This window comes from Zootoca vivipara, chromosome 6 (assembly GCF_965207765.1).
Source record: "Zootoca vivipara chromosome 6, rZooViv2.hap1.1, whole genome shotgun sequence".
Taxonomy (NCBI): Eukaryota; Metazoa; Chordata; class Lepidosauria; order Squamata; family Lacertidae; genus Zootoca; species Zootoca vivipara.
Window position 1 is genome coordinate 31,860,114 of NC_142589.1, and position 20,987 is coordinate 31,881,100.

General features: G+C 40.6%; 1 protein-coding gene across 10 annotated transcripts in view; it reads right to left on the bottom strand.

Annotated features, from left to right (window-relative positions):
• Positions 1-20,987, bottom strand: part of CYLD (CYLD lysine 63 deubiquitinase) — a 34,766-nt gene that overhangs the window by 6,078 nt on the left and 7,701 nt on the right. For 6 of the 10 annotated variants that reach the window (XM_088671921.1, XM_035118465.3, XM_088671920.1 and 3 more), the window contains exons 4-16: positions 20,410-20,515; positions 17,063-17,158; positions 15,177-15,293; positions 12,806-13,185; positions 10,479-10,644; positions 9,279-9,420; positions 6,270-6,392; positions 5,162-5,253; positions 3,906-3,972; positions 2,471-2,603; positions 2,270-2,378; positions 644-762; positions 246-462 (exon numbers count right to left, since the gene is read on the bottom strand). In XM_088671921.1, the coding sequence (XP_088528047.1) occupies positions 246-462; positions 644-762; positions 2,270-2,378; positions 2,471-2,603; positions 3,906-3,972; positions 5,162-5,253; positions 6,270-6,392; positions 9,279-9,420; positions 10,479-10,644; positions 12,806-13,185; positions 15,177-15,293; positions 17,063-17,158; positions 20,410-20,515 (1,867 nt within the window). The remainder of the gene's footprint in view (positions 1-245; positions 463-643; positions 763-2,269; positions 2,379-2,470; positions 2,604-3,905; positions 3,973-5,161; positions 5,254-6,269; positions 6,393-9,278; positions 9,421-10,478; positions 10,645-12,805; positions 13,186-15,176; positions 15,294-17,062; positions 17,159-20,409; positions 20,516-20,987) is intronic. The other 4 variants (XM_088671919.1, XM_088671923.1, XM_088671922.1 and 1 more) reach the window with 1 other exon arrangement.

Below are 20,987 nucleotides of genomic sequence, written 5' to 3' on the forward strand. Positions count from 1 at the left end.
CTAGCTCTAGTCTTGACACTCACAACTCTATTTCAATCTTATTTTTTACTATATTTTGGGTTTCTATTAACACTGCTTATTCATATTATTAAACAGAGAAGGTTCACTATGTTAAGTTTAATTCAATTTACACTAGTGGCCAAAATTGTGGGAACCTTTTGAAGAAAGCGTATTTCCGAGGTTACGGTTACTCAAAGCTACATGAACACCAGAGAAAGGAAATGAGGCCAAATGAACAGACATACCATCCCGATCAGCCATGCTGTCAAAGAAGAGCCAAGCAGAGTCCCCCTTGCCGTATTTAACGAAAGCCACATAGTGGCTTGTTTCTATACAAAGAACGGCAAATAACTCCATCTTCTGACAAGGTATGCAGCCGTGTCTCCAGTCCCAGTCTGGTAGATCTTTAGGGAGAGACACTGGATTGAATTTATGACTCTGCCTTTTGGGATGAAGGTGAACCTGTAATTGACAAGGAGGGTTAGAGTAAGTTTTTTTGCAAGGTCATCTTCTGCCTTACTGTTTTCCAAAGGAAACCAAATCTCACAGTTCTCCGAGAAGGCACCCACTGCCCCTGGAGAGATTCCTGGCGCTGAGCTCTGAGCAGACACCAGTCCCAAGACATTCTGAAAGAGTAACTTACTTGAGTGTTGCAGGTTTTGCAAAACTGCTTGATCTTCCCAGCAGAAATGTCGGTATCCTCGTAGCATTCTCGGCATTCATACATTGCAAGCCCTCCACAGATACGGCACTGCCTAGGAGCTGTATTTAGCAAGATGAAACTATCAAAATTGTGTATGAACAGTGGAAGCAGCCATCCCGTCCAAGCTGTGTTAGTCAGCATGAACATGTTAAGAGAAATATAAGCATGCCTTACTATAAACAGGGGGGATGGGGGCATTTTATAGCAAATCATGATTCTGTGTACAAAAAAGTGGGGTGAAAGACTTAACAAAGTTTGATATATTGTTGAAACAGAACAAGGGGACACTCCTGCAAGAATTTCTTCAACACTGCAACAAAAAGAAAAACAACAGCCCTGTTTACAGCACATATATTTCACTCATGCATGTTTGTAAAAGGAGCGCATCAGTGAAATAAATCTCTACTCTGCAGACACAAGCCATAAAGAATTCCTTCAGTCTTAAATTCATGCCAAAAACCCCAACTGGTTGGTTGAGGGAAGGTGAAGAAAATGGATGGAATGCTTCCATTCATAATTTTGATGAGAAAAAGAAAAGACTTTTCCAAAGGGCTGCACAAATAAATTAAGTTCAGTTCTTCCCTCTGTTTAACAATTAATAAGCTGATGAAGAGAAAGAAGAACCTGAAGGCACCCAAACTACCTCTGAAACTTAGTAGAATGGATAGGATGGGAGACTGCCAGGGAACTCCATACACATCTAGAGTCAAGTATTTGTGACTCGCTAGATTTGCTGGACTACCATTTCCTACAGACCCACTCAGGTGTTAAGAACAGCAGAGAGACCCTATTGGTCATTTGACCACTCCCAAAAGCTTGAAGGTGGCAGCCCAGGAAAATGTATTTTCGGTGGCTGCTCCTAAGTCGTGGTACTTCCACCCCACAAATGTGCACCTGGCATCTTCATTATACAGCTTTGGTGAATGCGGAATAAACACCACTTTATGTTGGCTTTTGACACTTGTTTTATTTCATAAACTTTATATACTGCTTGACTGTAGGAAAAAAAACACCTCTATGTGTTTTTGAGGTGAACGTTTTTAGAACCCACCTTATTTTTGTGATTTTAAGTTGTTTTGAACTGTTTTTCATGTTGTGCTTTACTTGTTGCAACCCAGAACCTTAGGGCGAAGAGTGGATAATAAATTATAGCCAGCGTCCCTGTTTACTGTCCAGGGGTTAATGGGAGTTTAGAGGCCAGCAGTGTCAGGAGAACCACAGATTCACCGGTCCTGCTGTATATGTTCCTAGTTTCCTGAAGGCAGGTAAGACTACCAGTTAAATAAACAAGGACTGGAAAAAATGGGTCCTGTTTTGTATGTATATAAACGTCATCTATCATGACAAAGAGAAAATGTGGTTCTTCTAATATTTTTTGAGCAGAATGTTAGACATTTCTGTTAACAGAAATAAAATATGCCAAATAAAATATGATACACGTGGCTCATAGCACCACCAATACTTGTCTGTGCAGTAGCCAAACACCACCAAATACCAGAAGAAATAAAACTATTTCTAAATACTCTGTGATCAGCCATAGTGTCATGAACAATATTTTATGCTCACTGTCTTCCAGTAGGTCTGTGATATTTAATTCCAGTGATGGAAAGATTTTGTTGAACATTTTGAAGTCCTTTCCAAATCGAGGCATCTGAATAATCAGACATGAGGGTGCCTAGCAAGAGCCAAGAAAAAAATGCAGCTGTTTTATTGAAATTATAAATCCAATGGGTAATTTTTTGTGAAAGCAAATAATATCCTCCAAACCTCTGCAAATTTCAAGTTGCTGTTGATAAAAGACCATTCCAGTAGCTGCTGAATTGTAGGAACTCCAACCTTCTCATTCTTGTCCATAAAAATCTGATAGAAATAGCAGTCTTGAACCTTTTGACCAGCTGATCTAAGAAAAGAGAGTATTTTCAAAACAGATTTTGATAAAAAATGATAAGGCTTAATGATGAACAAGAGGACATTTAACTATTCTTTCATCCATTTGGACAAATGTTTTCTGTTATAAAAACTAAAAAAAGTAACTTTGGGAGACGAGTGGGAAAGATTAAGCATTTTGTAAGGCAATTAAAAAAATATAGAGCTGGATCCAGATTATGCTGGTTGATCTCAAGTCCCATTGTTTTCAATTGGATTGAAGTCATGATTTGTCACATTGTGGGATCCAAGTTCAACTACGGTAATTTAGTCTTGATCCAACCTTCTTTTCCTAAATGAGTGTTCAAGACAGTGTTTAAATATGGGGTCATCCTCTCAACAGATTACCACTAGTTTATCAGCTATGAAGTTGCAACTAAGAGATTTAGAAATACCTGTTGGATTACCTGGGTTTCAGTGTTTTTTTTGACAGCCCTTTCACTATTATGTATCAGTTAAGACCATTCATAACAAAGCAAATACAGTAATGTTGACTCCCATAATTCTGAAATGAATGTTCAGGTATACAGATTGTAACTGCTGTTTAACAAGGGTTATTTGTACCCAAGCAGATGTACTGCTGAATCATATTTAATACTTAAGAAGGGAGAGCCAGGGAACGGAAGGTTTACACGACTGTGAAGATGGAATGGATATGAGAGCTTGTAGGGGATAGTATAGCCATTCAACACAACACACAGATACCCCTCCCAAAATCATGGCAATTTTTGGAAAAGAGGTGATGGTGGTGGGGAAAACCTCAATGTCATAAACAGTAGTACAAAATCAAAAGAGATGCATAACTAAAGGCCCATACACTGAAGACCACTAGTTAGTAGATGCCTAAAAAAAAAAACTAGTCTGCTTTTAGTGATACGAGGGGCTGGTGGTGGGTTTTGTTATTTTTTAAATAGCAAACTAAATATGTAGGCTGTGATTTTACGTGGGGTGTAGACTAGGCAGACATGGAAATGCAGGGGGCTGCCAGAAGGAGGGACCAAGTGCTTAATCCTGCCCCCCCCCCGGGCATCCTGTAACCCACTTGCCTGTGTAAAGTTCCTTGTTGCCTATGATCACCAGGCAAAGGATTAAGTTCAACTCAGTTTTCACAGCATTTCCATCATAAATCGATGTCTTGAATGCAGTCAGACTTATAGAATTTTATACCTCTAAAAAGCCAGAGCCTTGAATTCAACCAAACATTATCTGAAAGCTCATGTTCCCAGAAGTCCTAAACTTCACTTTGAAAAGTGACTTAAGCAGAGGAATATTTTACCTTATTTTTAACAGTGGCTCTACTCTCAAGATATGATGAAACAAAATATTCAAGAATTCTTCAGGATCTGGGGAAAAAGAGTTGTATATCAAAACAAAGACTAACATGTAAAACCCAAATAATTTTAAAATGAATGTTCACATAAAAAATCATTCTAACCAACACAGCAAAGTTTATAAAGTTCAGCTTTATAAACAGTTGAACACAAAAAGTTTTTTAAAAACAGTTAAATAGTCAAGATTATCAAGACTCAATTCCTCCATCATAATTCTGAAAAAAAATACAAATTTAGCTGAAACTCCAATATTCTAAAGACATTATTATGCACACAAAAGAATATAGTATATTAATCTAGCTATATTAAACATTAGCCACCTCATACTCAACATCACTCAGAAATTCTAAGCAGAAAACCCTCCAGCTGTTATGAAATCACTGGTTGAAATAAGTGTCATTTCAAAAGATTCAAAATGGCACCCAATGGTATCCAAATGATTTCAGGAACTTTGGTTGCAATACCTTAAGACGTGTCCAAATGCAAAGCTAACAGACAAACAACTTTCCAAAACATATAGTGGATTGTCTCTAAAATATGCTCTTAAAAAGCCATATACCCAGAAATATAGTGTAAGCACAGAGCTTTGAGGGCGGAAACAGATTGGGTTGTATCCAATCAGGTCATTCCATAAGCACAAGGATTGCACAATGGAACCTCCCCCTCCCCCTCCCCCCACATGCCCCCTGCGCCAATCCCAATTCAGCTCTGGAGGACTGGGGAACCTCCAGAACAGATTGGGGGTGGGGTCAGAGAGCAGAGAGGAGAGGAACGAGAAGTTCTGTTGAGCAAATGGAAATCCTTGCACTTTGTTGGATCCACAGCTTCCTTATCTTGGAGACTGTTCTAAAGCATAATAAATAAGTAGAAGCATATTTACACAAACTTATCCGCTTGCTTTCTATAATAGCTCCTGGAAAAATACATCAATTTAGTCAAGAGCATCATGTTCCAAACTTTTCTGATCAACTCTGAACTGGGTGGTATTCCAGATTTTTTTCTGATTAATAGTAACATTCTGGCAGTCAGTAATAAATTCGGCACCAGCTCAGAACCATCTCTCTCAATATCACTCACAATTCAGAGTTTGGTAAAGCTCAAATAAAATTGCATTTTATTTTACTTTTGGTAATCCACTTTGGTATATACAATGAAAAGCAGTGTATAAACTTCTTAAATAAAAAGAAATAAATCAAGTTACCTTTCTCTTCAGAGGTAAACCCTGAAGCTGCTTCCACTTTTTCCAGGATTTTCCTCAGCTTCATTATTTTTGTTGCACACACATATCCATATCTAGAATAAAAAGATGAAGAGTCTGAGAAGAGAGGAAAATGGTGAACCTCAAAGGGATACGGACCTTTAAGGCACATGGGGATACACAGAACTGGCAGAATGGGTAACTATAAAACTTCCTTGTTTCACACATTAGTAGAGCAGAATGAGAACAAGCAACAAAGAAAATCCTAAGGTAACCTAATAATGGGCTCTCAGTTTCTGAGCTCCACATTTTGAAGTAGTATATTGGTTTTCTGAATTGAGGGCAATGCAGCTATACTCAGAGCCAGCTTGTTTCGAAGCCTCTATACATATTCTGAATATATACAACATTCTTCCAACCGCTCTTCTAGGAATGAAAACAATGGGCCCTTTCATCTTCTTATTGCACTCATCCCAGCAGAAATGATATTGAGTTCCTCATCAGAAATGCCACACATTGCTGACAAAACCCAGGGAGCTGGGTTAAAAAAGCAGCATGGGTTAAACAAGAAAAGAGTGGAAAGGGCTAGGTAGAAGCTGGGGAGGTTGATTTAGCACAGTCATTTCTAAACTTTCTGCTTTCAAGGAATCCTTGAATACCTGCCAAAGAAATACCTGCATGTTACATAGGATTCTGGATCACGCTCTAGGGTGCAGGCCACATATCTAAGCCTTCACCATCTGCCTGTATGTCAATAATACACCCAGCTCTCCACCTACTGCGTTTCTCCGAAAATAAGACACCATCTTATATTTATTTTTCCTCAAAAAAACACACTATGGCTTATTTTCAGGGGATGTCTTATTTTTTTCCTCCTCCTCCTGCCGCGGCCGGCATTGCTGCTGCGCCTATCACTATGTCTTATTTTTGGGGTGTGGCTTATATTCCTTGAATGCTTAAAAATCCTGCTATGGCTTATTTTATGACTACGTCTTAAAATAGGGGAAACAGGGTAGCTATACATTGTACAGGGAAGACTGGAAATGCTAAGCGAGGAATACATTTTGAAAACTGTTGAAAATTTTGAAACATTTCATTTGCCTATACTTACATTCTGAGAGGATTCACTATCTCTGTCCGCAGAAGCTCTTGAGTTTCACTGTAATATTCTACATCATTTTTCTCTTTTGGTCTAAGCAAGACTGTGTCCAAAACAGAGCTGAATGCAAACAGGCTGAAAGAGGGGAGAAGCTAATTTCAATCTGGAAACACAGCAACAATAGAGGATACCCTAAAGCTGAGGTGCTTGTGAAGGGCATCTCACTCTTGCATTGCCACTATGGACTGCTGCTACTAACAGAAGAAACTAGAACTATTCCTTACTGCCAGCAAGACGATTTGAGGTTTGGCAGGGAATTGTTCCAGTCTTGCCAAAAGCTGAGGCTACTGTGTGTACTACCTTACATTTTACAAAGGAAGTTTGAGCCACTTTGCATAGTATACAGAATGTGAACTCTACCATCAAATATTAAGAGGGGCAGCAAGCAGAATAAGGAGCAGACAAGAAGTAGGAGAGACGGTTAGCCAGTTTTGATTGTAAGACACCAGATTGAGCTAAAGCTGTCAAACAGCAGCCAGAAGTGCAATTCCACTCTCAAGTGATTATGATAGTCAATACGACTGTCATACAATGAAATGAGGGCCTGCAGAGAGGGTTTTGCCTTCATTTCAGGGTGGATAAAAATCAATGATTTTTTTAAAAAAATCAAAAAAATCGGATTTTTTTGCTTTAAATCGGATTTTTTTTTATTTAAATCGATTTTTTTGCTTTAAATTGGATTTTTTAAATAAAATGCTTTTTGAGGAAAGAATATTACCATCCAAAGGTTATTCCATGATGAAATAAAGATTAGTTTTTTTAATTATGTAGTATAAGGTTGTATATGTTTAATTTATGGGGTAAATAAATTCCATTAATCCATTCACCTCTTCCAGAGGTTTTTGTAAGATTATTGGGCAGTTTCTCTGCCTACAAGATATTATCACAGGTGCTTGGTTTACTTTTGCAGTTCTCAAAACTGAATTTGACTCAACAGAGATCACATGCCTCTTCTTCACAGCAAAAATGTTATAACATGAACAGAGTTGAGAAAAAGACCTTAATCCTATTGTTCTACAAACCTATGAATACAGAAGCAACCCCTTCAGTGCTAAGTTTCAAGAAGTTCAGTGAATAGAATAGAAACAATATTTTTCTGATTGTTTGGACAGTATTTAAGTTTTTCATGTGTAGGCTGGGCTGACAGTCTAAGTTTCTTAAAATATATATATATTGTTTTTGTTTAGCCAAATTAGTTAACAAACATGGATGTTTGTTTAAGCAAATAACATTTGCTGAAATGTTATTGTTTCAGTTGAATAAATCTATTTAAATTGTTATTATTAAGGTAATGATTATTTTTCTCCTTCCTTAGTACAACAGTAAAGTTGTCCAAATATGAATGATTAACCTATTAAACTGGGGATAAAAAAACTAATATGAAAAGTTGTTATTCTAAAAATCTTCATCTACTTGCATAATAAAGTTATACCAGCAAGAATTAGTCTTTATGATTTAAATCAACTATGATTTAAATCAAGCCTTACTGACTAGTGATTTAAATCGTGATTTAAATCGTGATTTAAATCAGTTTGATTTAAATCAAATCCACCCTGCTTCATTTTTATGTTTATTTATTGACAGCTTTATGACAGAGAACTCACAGTCATCTACTTCCTGGAGAGAACAGCTGGTTAAGGGGCTGGATGCTACATCACAATTTTATGCGATCTAGCAAGCAGATGTGGCTCTGCTACCACCATCCTACATGAAAGTGGAGGGGAAGAAGTCTAAACCTGTCAGAGGGTCGTTGTGGCTACTCTAGAGTAACTCTGCTTGAATCCAGTTTGCCTTTAAAGACTTTTATTGTACAAAGTATTTACAGTGCAGAGACAGCTTAAAACATGACCTCTCATTCCGAATAAGAATCCGTCAGTGGCGTACGTCTGTTCTTACGCCAGCAAAGTAGTCGGGGCACCCCAGAACGCCTCCCCCTTGACCTGCATCGCGGTGCTCTCCTTAACGCTTGTGCCGGAAGGAGCGATGCCCTCTCAGTCTCCTCCCTGTCAAGGTTGTGGAAGGGCTCTCCAGCATCCTTGAGCCCTTACCTACATCTCTCCTCCCCTGAGCTTTCCCATGGTTCCGCACACTGGCTTCTCTCTCCCTCTGAGTCTTTCCCCTCCCCCCTGGCTGCTTCAGACCCACTGCTGCTCCCTGTGCTTGGCGAGGTGGATGTTAGGATGATGGGGGCTTGCTCCCTGTAGGGAGTCACCCTTACATCACCCTATGGAAAGATTTAGGGATGAGGAATCTGCAGCCCCCCGGGTGCTGATGAACTCCCATCATCCGTGACCACTGGCCATAAGGACTGATGGATGTTGTAGTCCAACAACCTCTGGAGGGCCACAGGTTCCCCATCCTTGCTGTAGAAGACATTGAGACAACGACAGGGAAGGATCAGGTGCTCTCCAACGTTATTGAGACAGGTGTGTTTGCTGTGCTAAAGAAGCACAACAAAGCAGTTGATTTTGCAAATTCTGGCCACTGTAATGGTCGTCTATTACAAAGAGCTACGTATTCTATAAGTGCAATATAAATACAGAGGCTGGTTATGTTACAACCCATACTGTGGACAAGGCCACAGCAGAACCACAGTGGTGTCACCTCATTTGATACATTCACAACCTTCCCCATGGACCTTCACCTGCCACTACTTCCTCCTCCTCATCCACTCATCCAGCCATGCGAGAGGCAGTGAGGTGCTTCCCAGCCTCCCCAAAAAGAAATCTGACACAGATCAAGGTGAAACATTAAAGCACCAGGTTCACTGAGAAAAATCACCCACACTGAATTCCTCACCTTTACAGGTCAAGCTACTTTCATTGAGCTCCATTCATTGCATAGCAAGGCACAATAGACAGCTAATGTCACTCTACTGAACTTTCATCTGAAATATTTGCACTGTCTGCTGTGCACTCATGTCCTTTCTCCTTATGTAGGCAAAGCTCCTTAAATACTTACCAGAACAAGGTGGAATCCAGGTAGCAGGAGTTATAGTGACCCTGAATTCCTTTCTTCTTTCCAATCATTGTTTCTAGACCTTCTTTTTCCATTTTGGGGGGAGTGTTTTCTTCAACCACTTCACTTAGGTAACCCCCAAAAGCTTAAAGACAAAAGGGTGAGAGTAAGCAAGGGACTCAAACTCCTTCGTGGCTCCAAGAGCTGCAGCAGCAAGGGAGAATGAAGTGGCAAAGTTTGTCCCTGGAGGAACTGAGAAGCAGATGGTGAGGCCTCAGGGGTTCTTTGACTGGTATGGCTTGCATAGAAGTAGCTACCTGCTCCTCCACCACCACCTCACCCTCTTGGCTTTGGCAATTTAATTTCTCCCACGCATACAACCAAGCAATATCTGATCATCCTGCCTCCCTTTGTGCCTGGACGTTCTTGCAATTTTCTCCAGCGCCTCCCCCTGCCAGACTTTTTTTTTTTTGCTTTCGGATAGGGCAGGGGGCTGTGCAACATGAAAATAACTTCTTCCAACACAGAACAAAGGAAACCTGCTAGCAATAACAAACCAATACTGAAGATGCTAGGGTGAGGTTAAAGAAGACAGTTCATACATGTCAAAAAGCTCAAATGTCCCAAGCCTGTAGTACTTTTCATCTTCAATATCCATAGAAAACAAGGATCTAAAACCACAGAGGCCATCTTCGTGCTGATCCTTCCAAATACTAGCTATATCTGACACTAATTTCAAATATACTTCAGATGCCTTAAGTATAGGAAGCAACAGCATGAAAACTAGCATTTCTTTTGCAGTCTTTTCTTACTTAATAAAGTCTACTGGTTGCCAATTTGCTGCTGAGCCCAGTGTTCAACACAGACATATAAAGCCCTAATTGACTTGGGTCCGAAATACCTGACAGAGCACTTTTTCCCACATCAACCTGTCCGGATCCTGGAGCTGTTGTTACCGTCCTGGGCTCCTTCAGGATGAAGGGCAGGATGGGAATTTAGTAAACAATAAAATAATAATCTGCTTGTTCAAGAGTTTTTCATTTGTTACCCATTTCAAATAGGTTTTGTTTTGAAAAAGCCTTTTGAAGGTGCTAACTATAAATAAATTGATATGGAAATGTATTAAATTTCCTCCTAATCAAGAGACTTAATTTTACATGGCTAGATAGAAATAGGAAACAGAGGGAAAGAAAAGAGCAATACCTAAGGAGTTGCAGCGTTCAATCTGGTTGGACACAGGCTGCAATGAAGCAAATCTGGAATCTGGCCTGCAGCTCTTCAACTTAACGAAGAGAGCCTTCTTGGGTGCACAGGTAAAGTATCGAGTTCCTTTAAATGTTCCATCAGTACAGCCTGCACATTCGTCTTCCTGGAAAAGGCAAACAGGCAGACTTACCTGCCTTAATGGAAAAACTAACACATGCAGCACCTTGGAAGCTATTCCTTAATATCATATTTGAAACACCTAATAGTTTTTGGCTATGAAGCCATAAACTGGGTGCAATCCTGTAAGCATTCTCCAGTCTCCCCAAGAGCCTCTGCCCACACATGGCCAAAACAAATGGCAGTCAAGCAACAGCTGTGTTTGACAAGGTTGCACTGTGTGTGCCGAGTCTGCCATATCAGCTCTAAAGGGTTGACCTGATTAAGCCACAGCAACATCATGCTAAAAGCCACATTAAGCAACGCCATCTTCTCTGAAAATTCTATTTACAATTGTACAACTATTTTGGTGGGGAAAAGCTAAGAACGGAAAAAGAGACCACCTATCTAAACACTCAAAACTCATGGACAGCTCAACATAGAACTGAAAATGCAAATTTAATAAGGCATTTGGAGAGAGCAAATCCAAGTGCTTTGTGTACCTTTTGAATAGGTAGCTCAAAACTTTCATTTTTAGTCTGCTAGCCCATTGTAGGTGATGGGGGGGGGTTTAAATATGAGTGCATTCTATTTTTCACCACCCCATTTTTTTTCCAAGTGTAGTGATGGATTGTTCTGCTTCCTTCCCACAAAACACATCAGCCCACAGCATGTTCCATGGGGAATTACTGTATGCAAAGGTACCAACATTTGTTTAGCCATGCGGGAGTTAAGCATGCATGCTATTAATTCGAAAGTGCAATGATTTTAAGGATGCTGCACAGTGTAATCTCTCTCTAATGTCAACATCAATTCATTATGCCCAAGTTTTTGGGCCACTTGCTAAGAAAATAGCTTACTAATACAGCAATACATATACAAGCAACAGGTTGCAACACCAGTTTACATTTCCTGTTGTAATTTGCTTCTTTACAGGGAGAAAGCAGATACTGAGTACATGTAAACTGTGATAATTAAACAAGTCTTACATTGCGAGTGTATCCAGCATCTAAAATACTATCATCCTGCTGGAATAGTACCTTAGTGGCTTTCAAACGGTTTCAGGAAGGAGAAGATCCAATAATGGCAGAAAAGCTTCTTTGGAAAACAGCTTGCTTATATTTCCCCAGCAATATGAAGCTGCAGAGGCTTGGCAAGTGTACCTTCTAACATGCCCAGTTGATGCAGGATGGCAGCAAGGCCCAACTGATCTCACCAGTGCCCTGCACACACACTTCTTGAATGCCTTTTCCCAGAAGCTTCTGCAGCATGCAAGGGGTTCAATGTTGATGTGGAAAGGGATCCCTCAAGTAGAAAAGTTTTTAAAATGCAGTTCTTTAACCTAGAATTCCTGGCATAAAGCACTTCCTTTAGACTTTCTTGCCACATGAACAGTAAAAGTCAGACAACTCCAACTTCAAGGCAATTAAGCAAGGCAAGAATCCCAGCTTTTCAAATAGTCATGGAATCACTGAGTGACACACACACCAGATCCATACTATTCCAGTTGCTCATTCACCTCTTTATCATTGTGACAGGCCTGGATATTTCATGCTACTATTTCCAGTCAAAGCCAAAGGGGCAGCACGGAAAGGAGAGATGCAATTCTGCCACTTTTCTACTTGCCTGGAAACACAATTGTTACTTGCCTTACTTGACAAGGAAGGCAAGAGGTAAACTGAGCATCTATCTGAAGAGAGAAGTGGCAAGGTAAATCTGTGCTGTGAACCACGCTACAACTTTTCACACTGCTAAGAATCAGATTCTACTGTTGCCACAAGTTTGAACTACAAAGTTCAGCAGAAACAAGAGCCCTTTGCAGGTGTCGTCCCCCTCCCCACACAATTCCACCCTTTTTAAGGGGAGTGCTTCTGTGTCCCACCCCACTCTGCCAACAGCCCCCAAGCCTCTGCGGCAGGGAGATGTTTCTATTCATGAGGGCTCCATGCAGTTTAGAACTATGATCTGGAGGACTGTGGAAGTGGTGACTGCGAGACAGAGTTGGCAGGAACAAGAAGCACGCCCTGCTCTCCAAATCGCCACGTGATGGTAACTGCGCAGAGGGAGGAACACCTGAATAGGGCTCAGGGGTCTCTTAAAAGAAAAGAAGAAGTAGCCAGACATAAAATGGGCAGGAGTGGCAAACTTTTGAAACGAATGTTATTTACCAGTTCAAGCCCCGCTAGCACTTCGTTGACTCCCGGAGGCTGCCCAATCCAACGGATTACTCCGTAGAAAGGTGGGTTCTCCTTTACTTCCGCCAAGGAACCTGCTTCTAGCCCATGCATGTTGATGGGCGCTACCATCGGCGGTGTGCTCTCCTGGGTGGCCCCTGCGTTCCCCTCTCCAATAACCGACTGTACAGATAAAGAGAGTGGACTGTGTCCAATAGCATTGCTGCCGCTGGACATCTTAGTCAGACTGAAAGGCAGGGAATGGAATCTGTTTTCGGAAGATAAAGTGTTCGTTGGGGGAGGCTGCAGCGGCGGCGAAGAGTGCCCAAACCCAGTAGAGGAGTCGTTAAGGGACTTTGCAGAATCTTCAGCAACTGTTGGATTGTTTTTTAAAAAAACAGTAAATAAGCATATGAATTAGAATAATATTTACTAAGTGTCTGAACTAATGTTGTGTTCTTTCTACACAAAAGGAGTAAAATATGCATGGCATCTCTCTCTTGCACCAAATTCTATTCTGAAAGAATGACCTACTTATATTTAAAACAGCATACTCTGGCAATTGCTCAGAAAAAGCCAAGCGAGATGAGGTAACGAGGGACAATCATTTTTCCAAGGGAGGGATGGGGGAGAGAAAGAAGAGACTCAGGCTACAACCCTTTACATCCATTTATGGGAGTAAGCCCCATTGGATATAATGGAACCTACTCCCGAGTGAATATCTATGCTCTGACAGAAAACTTCAGAGGAAGCAGAAAAATCAGAAGGAAATCAGATTTTTCTTTAATTTGCCAGTCAACAAAACTGATGAACGTTTAGCTGCAATGTAAGGATGTTACTTTAATTATAACTAAAGGAGTGGTTTTTGAACTACATTCTATGAAACTGGTGTTCTTGCTACCAATCTTCCGTGTTGATCCCAACCTGCACGTCAATGTTTGTGTTTGTCGGGGTTCTTGCTTGCTTTCCGTTCATGCAGGCATCATAAGTACCATACAAGTTTGGCCTTTGCTCTGTATGAACTGTACATACACCCTATAAAACTCTCCAGTCTCCTCTCCAGTGCACAGGGTTCCTATGGCAGATGGGTTCCTCAGAAGACAAGCTGGCACGGAAAGGGTTCTCTGAACGTAGGAAGTGTAGAGACCACTGTTCTATGTTCTTCAAAATGTAACTTCCAGGGTGGATTCTGCATTTTGTGTTGGCAGTATTTATTTATTTATTTATTTATTTATTTATTTATTTATTTATTTTAGACTATTGGGCAACTCATTAACTACAATCCCAGATGGGAAGAGATGGAAAACAATGCATTTATACTACAAATTTACACTGGTTACACACCTGCTTAACTGTTGTGGCTTAAAACATATTGGGAATTGTAATTCAGCACAGCCAACAATAATTCACTTAGAAAGTACTGTTCTCTTTCCTCCATCCCCAATTTACAATTCCCAAAGTTCCCTGGGGAGAAGCAAACTTAGCATGTGTCCAGTGTAAATGTTCTCAGAGAAAGAAAATGAAGGAACTGGGGAAAACATGTACAACAGAAAGATTTAAACTGAATTTCATTATGCATGTTAGACTTAGCTAGGTCCTGGGTCTGAAAAAACTGAATGCTGCCACTCTGTAATGGAAAAGTCTGTAATTCAAAAACGTAAGCTTGCACCCCAACCTAATTCTAGCAAAGGCAGGACCTGTCAACTCAGAGGTTCCAAATAATAAAGTCACCAACGCTACCTGAAGATATGTAAATAAATCATGAGTCAATGCTCAGCATATGAGGTCACAAGCTGTGATAGTGGTAAGTTACTATTTATAAGCATCTTGCATCCTGTGCCTACAGTCCAGCTGGTCTAATAAGAAGGCTAGGCTCAAATGTGCACAGAATGTAGCCTAAGGAATTATCTATTATGGCTGAAAAGCTCAAGTTACTATGTGAGATGTGCCAAGTAAAATGCCTTGAGTTATTCAATAAACTTAGGCCAGGATCTAAAGAAGAAAGAAAACTAACATTATGAGCCCACTCATTTTTCTCAGAGCCCCCAACCAGAGCAAACTGCTTCAGAAAAAGAGGACAGTTTTCAAAAGCAGTTTGTATAGGGGTCAGCTGTGCAAATGAGACAGTAAAATAAATTCCCCTGGGCTAGCACCAAGCCCCTCATGTGAGCTTAAGTAGTTCTTTGGATTCTGGCCACTACACAGGATAATAATACACATCTCAACTGAAGTAAGCCCTTTAAAAAGTATTTTGTTAGGGAGTACACACAAAATGTGGCCAGAATAATCTGAAGGCAGTATATTTCATCATTATATAATTTGTTATTACGCCTGTGATCAAACTTAATGTCTAGTCTCTCATTACCTTCATCAATACACCATGTGTTTTTTGATTTCATCTGTGGTTGGGAATCTACTGAAGAGCCATTTAAAGTGTAGAAAATTTCTGATCTGTTTCTATTTCCAGGGTCTGAGAGTGCACCTAAGACACAAACCATGTCATAAAGGAGACAAAGGGGAGGGAAAAACATAAAAAATGCTGCATTATGGAAAAAACAAGCCTTACAGTCCTTAAACCAAGTCTTCCTGCTAAGCTTATTAAGAGAAGGGTCTGTAAAAATGTCATTACCAGAGTCTAACTTGTACAACTTTAAGAAAGAAACCTGCCAATCATCTGGTCCAATCTCTGCAACAAAGGTATAACCTTTGGCACCCATATTGTTAATGTTCTCAGCTTGCATTTTCAAGCTACACAGAGAGAACCTTTCAAGTTGCAAACAATTAACTGTACCTCTTTTAACTTCCTCCATCTCCTATTCAGTGGAACTCTGTTCCCTTTATTACTTGCAGGAACAATTCAAAAATATGGAGCTTTCACTTCAGAATGTTTACTTCCAAAGGAAGGTACATGGAGAATTAAATTGGCCACTTTAGGTTAGAATTACTTGGCCTTTCTGCTCTTAGAGAAGTAGCTGTCTTTAAGATGCTACAAAGTTTTGTGGGTTTTTTGCTGCGATGGAATGAACACATTTCTTAATGTATCAGCTTCTGTAGATTCCTCCATATACCTCCTAAGTGAGAATAAGGTTCACATATTTGATGAAATGGACTCTAGCCCACATAAGCTCCTGCCATAATACATTTGTTAGCCTTTAACATGCTGCAAATTGCAGTAATAACCACTTCTAATGCTTTCCAGAGCAATGGAACAAAGTGCTTTATCCATTTATTATCTTTATTTGTTAAATTAATATTTCACCTTTCCATCAAAAGATGCTGAAGGTGACTAACAAGAAAAAATACAAAGCTTAAAAACATCCCTTAAAACCAACACAAACAGCCAGTTGCTCAAACTGCAACTTTTACCTTGGCTATAACAGTCAACTTATGAGGCTAAATGTTATGTCTGAATAAAAGTGTATTGCTTCCCAGCAGAAGGTCACCAGAGAAGGGCTAGTCAGGCCTCCCTTGGCAAAGAATTCCAAAGTCTAGAACCAATCACCAAGGTAGCACTCTCTTGAGTTACCAACGGATGTGCTTAAGATGTTGGTAAGACAGGAAGAGGGACCTCTACCAAATATCTTTTAAAAACCAGGCATGCTTGAATAGGAAAATACGGTCGTTCAGGTATCTGGTCCCCAAGTCAAGTAGGGCTTTATATGTAGCAATGAGCACTGTGTATTGTGACCAGAAAACAGTCAAGTAGCCAGCAAAATTGTTGTAGCGTGGGAATTCCATGCTCCCTATACCCAGCCCTGGTCAACAGGCTGAGCTGCAGCATTCTGAATCAGCTGATTTCTGAACACTCTTTAAAGGCAGTTGCAGGTAGCATGTTACAGTAATACAAACAATATTTAACTAAGGCATATGTCACTGTGGTCAGAGCCGACTGAAACCAAGCAAAAAATTCTACTTCCATAGCCATGTGTAGGCTATTCATGCACTCAGTCTGGGGGAAGAGAAATCCCTCCCACAGTTTTACAAAACAAGTGCAAGACAGGAAAATCCTCAGAAATGTTTCACAAGATGTACAATCTAACCTCCTTCATATGCTAACTATGCAAGCAAATGTAGTATCTTGTTACACATTCCACTTATAGGGGAGCCACTGTTCTACAAAACATGTGGGATCAGTTCTGTGGAAACCCGCCTCTGAACCCACAACTCAAAGGGACTGCATGTCGCAATTCTCACGTACAAGGACAGTAGAAATACCTGGCATTTTGCTAAATAGCAGTTGAGTAAAAGTACCTGTAGGCTTTGGCTTACTGTGATTGAATCCTTTGTCACAGCCACTTCTAGATGTAAAGGCAAGTTTGGGAGGTCTCCTGTCTTGAGACACAGCCTCTAAAATAGAGTAGAAGGTTAAGATATCTTACACCACCACACAGTACATAGTATAGATAGCATTAGCTTTAAAGCATCAGTTTAGTACAAAAAAAGACACACCTTTAGGATATAAAGCAAGTCACAGTAATACTTGTGAAATCCAGAATTTCTTTCAGGTAGTCACTTGGACAAAACTAATCAGTTGCAGGAACACTCACATAAGTAGGAACCATAATATGGAAGAGAGCATCTCTTGGGACACATACAAAACTGTTAAATAAGGATGGCTATTAATATATACTTTTTAAAACACAATGGGACATCTAGCCTAACCTTTTTCCTCTTCCAAAATCTCAGGGCATAGCTCAATTTTACTGACACTGAAGCAAAAAAGCTGGATTTGCTCTCACAGGAGTTTTAGAATATGTTTCCTCCCACACCGCCCCAATCAATTATGGTGAACATTGTAAAATGCTGTACTGAGAAATAACGCAGCCAAAGAAAAATTCCAAAGTGGTCTTTAGCTTCATGTTAAGTTTATTTGCTTCATGTGCGGTTTGGAAGAAGCAAATACTTATCAAACTTAAAAAAGATAAAAAGCAGCCAATACTGAAACTTTTTAAAAAAACCTTTTTGCTGGAGATGAGATTGAACAACAATAACAGCAACAATAATAAAAAGATTGCGGGTGGGAGAAGAAAGGCATGCATTAAAAGCAGTAATTCAAATAGAAAATATTGTGCTTTTTGCTAAATTGGACTCCTCACCAAAATAGTATGGTTATCATACACACAGAAGATTGCCATTTCCTCTCCATAACATCTGAGGATTTTTAACCATGCCATGTATCCATTAAAGAGTTCAAATGAAATGGGTCCTTATGTTTCATAATCAGAATATAGCTCTTCAATTACATTTTAACCAAGTTGCCCCTGGGGAATAACTCTATTAAAACACTTCAGTTACTTTCGCTGGAGCTCATCTCTAGTCTTTTCGAAAGACTGATCTTTCAAGAAAAAAAAATGTCCTAGTAGGCTTTTTTAAGAGAGAAGTAGCAGGAGCAAAGCACTGCTTCAAGATTGTACAATACAATTATGCTTAAAATGGCAACCCGTCTATAGCATCTGCCTTACAATTAAGAGTCCTATTTCATTTTTTTTATAAAAAAAACCTTCCAAGTTAATATTTGCTCTCATGTTCTCTAAAGTTCATGTACATCACAGATCCTGCTGCATCCTATCACTTGAGTAATACACCACAGTGACCCATCCACCTCAGTTAACTCAAAGAGGTATTAGCTCAAGTATAACAGCATTAGTTGCACCTGCAACTTCCTGCTGCAAGAAAGAAACTCTGCTCAGACAGCAGCCTGGCCTCCCTTTTACCGTATTTTTTGCTCCATAAGACACACTTTTTCCCTCCGAAAAACGAAGGGAAAATGTTGGTGCATCTTATGGAGCGAAGTCTCCCTGTCAAGCAAGTGTCGAGAAGTGGGCGGCGGCGGAGATGCTGCTGGCTCTTCCCCGCTGCCTCCGTTTGCAAAAACCTGCTTCTGCAAACAGAGGCAGCAGAGAGGAGCCAGCAACATCTCCTCCTCCGTCCCCCGCTCCCGCCTCTCACTGAACGCAGCGAGAGGTAGGAGGCGGCGGGAGGCAGGACCTAGCGGCCCGGAAGGGGAGAACTGCACAGCGCTAGTGGTTCTCCCACACACACACTTGCTTTAAAGCCAGCTGGGGAGAAGGAGAGGACGCTATGGTCTGTCCATTTTCCCCAGCTGGCTTTAAAGTAAGTGGGGGGAGAACCGCTAGCTTCGTGCACAGCATAAGGGCGATTTGCAGGGGAGGAAGGAGGAACGTCCCGCCCACCCCTTTGCTGCTGGCGGCTGCGGAGGAGGAACGTGCAGCCCAAAAGCTGCTTTCTCCTCTTCTGCAGCCGCCACCGCCAGGTTTGAGGCAGATTTTTTTTTCTTGTTTTCCTCCTTTTAAAAATAGGTGCGTCTTATGGTCCGGTGCATCTTATGGGCCGAAAAATACGGTAAATCCCAACTCCCCTTTCCCTGGTGAACCTCAGAGGCAGCCTAGCCATGACTTCTGTTTAGTGCAAGGGTCAAAACAAGGCCTGTCCAGCAAACTAGCATTATGCTTATTCGTCCCTTAGTAGATCCTGACTGGGCAAACCACCAAATCTCTCCCTGTTCAGGGAGGGCATTTGTTAACCCTGCCACATGGTAAAAATGCCAAGCAGTGAAAGCTTCCATATTGTAGCCCCATACGCAGCATAGAAGTGACCATGCAGCAAGAGCTTCTGAACAGAAAATGCAGCACTCTAATAACAGGGAAGAAGGAACAGATTGCCTGTGGCTCCAAGCACTGCTCACAAGTGCCAATTCTTTTGTCGGAGCATATGTGGGCATCGCTGGAACATATTCCTTTGAAGAAAGTGTAAGAAAACAATCCAGTGCACAGTGCCCTTCTGATTAAGCAAATATTACTGCATGAAAAATGCAGAACCACCTGGAAAGGCATTTATGTGCTATTTTTCACTATCAATATATGGCCTTTAAAATATTGACAGGCAGACACAGAATTATGTAGACTCAGTTACTAGTGGCAAATAAGAACTGTTACGCCTATTCCCTACCACATACAATACAGTGGACACTCGGGTTGCGAACGTGATCTGTGCGGGAGGCACGTTCGCAACCCGCAGCATTCACAACCCGCAGCGCCGCACAATTTAGCGCTTCTGTGCATGCACCGAAACCCGGAAGTAACCCGTTCCAGTACTTCCAGCTTCAGTGCGGTGCGCAACCCGAAAATGCACAATCTGAAGCATCTGTAACCCAAGATATGACTGTACTACAATACAGCAGTAAAATTCATCAACTGAGAAAACCCAGTGCCACATTGCAGTGACCATAAGCCTTCAATCTTTAAATTCTAACTCCAGGAAAAGACCAAGGAACCACCAATACCAAAAGACAGCACTATGGCACATCATAGTGAGAGGGAAAGAAGGGAGATGCATATACAGAAGCATATAGGAGTCACAGGAGCATATCCAGAAATAAAGCAAGACAAGGCAGCAAAGTAACAATATAACCAATCAATAGTTTAGTGGACTCACCCCCATCCCCATATATGTTTAAGACTAAAGCAAAATGATTGAATCCTGGGCAACATTAAAACTATGATTAGATGCAAGGATGTGTGTTAAGAACTGGGGTTTGCTCACTTTTCTTTTTAAAAGACAAAATAAACAAATTGTACCTGGGATAACATCATTGATATGCAAGAGAAGTGTGCTTTCAACACTTGCAAAACTGCAGAGCTGTTGTCCATTGTATCTTCCATCCCAATTTCCAATTGGATTATCCTAAAAATCATTTTAAAACACAATTACACGTTGCCCAAGTGAAGATATTCAAGAAACCATCTACATGGTTCAATTAAAGTTCTTGGCTACATGCAGCCCAGACAGGAAGCACGAGCTTTCACAAGAAATGCAAACACTTGCTCTGCAACAACATTTCAAGTGTCACACTTGTAGTGTTGTCATTTCGTCTTCCACATTTAGAGAAACAGATTGCATTCTGCAATGTTGTTTGGTTACAAATGTGCCACAGACATTAATACACTGATGATGGCAACATTGAAACAAAAACAAAAAACACTCCTCCCAAGTGGTGGGAGAAAAGCCAAGCAAAGTTTTGTCAGCAGCACAGAAGTTCCACAACTGAAGCCAGAAGTTTCACAACTGAAGCCATTCACAACAGGTACATAAATGGCTTTCATGCCTGAAGGATATATTTCATCTCTCTGGCATTAAGAGGCAGCTTCCAGCACTG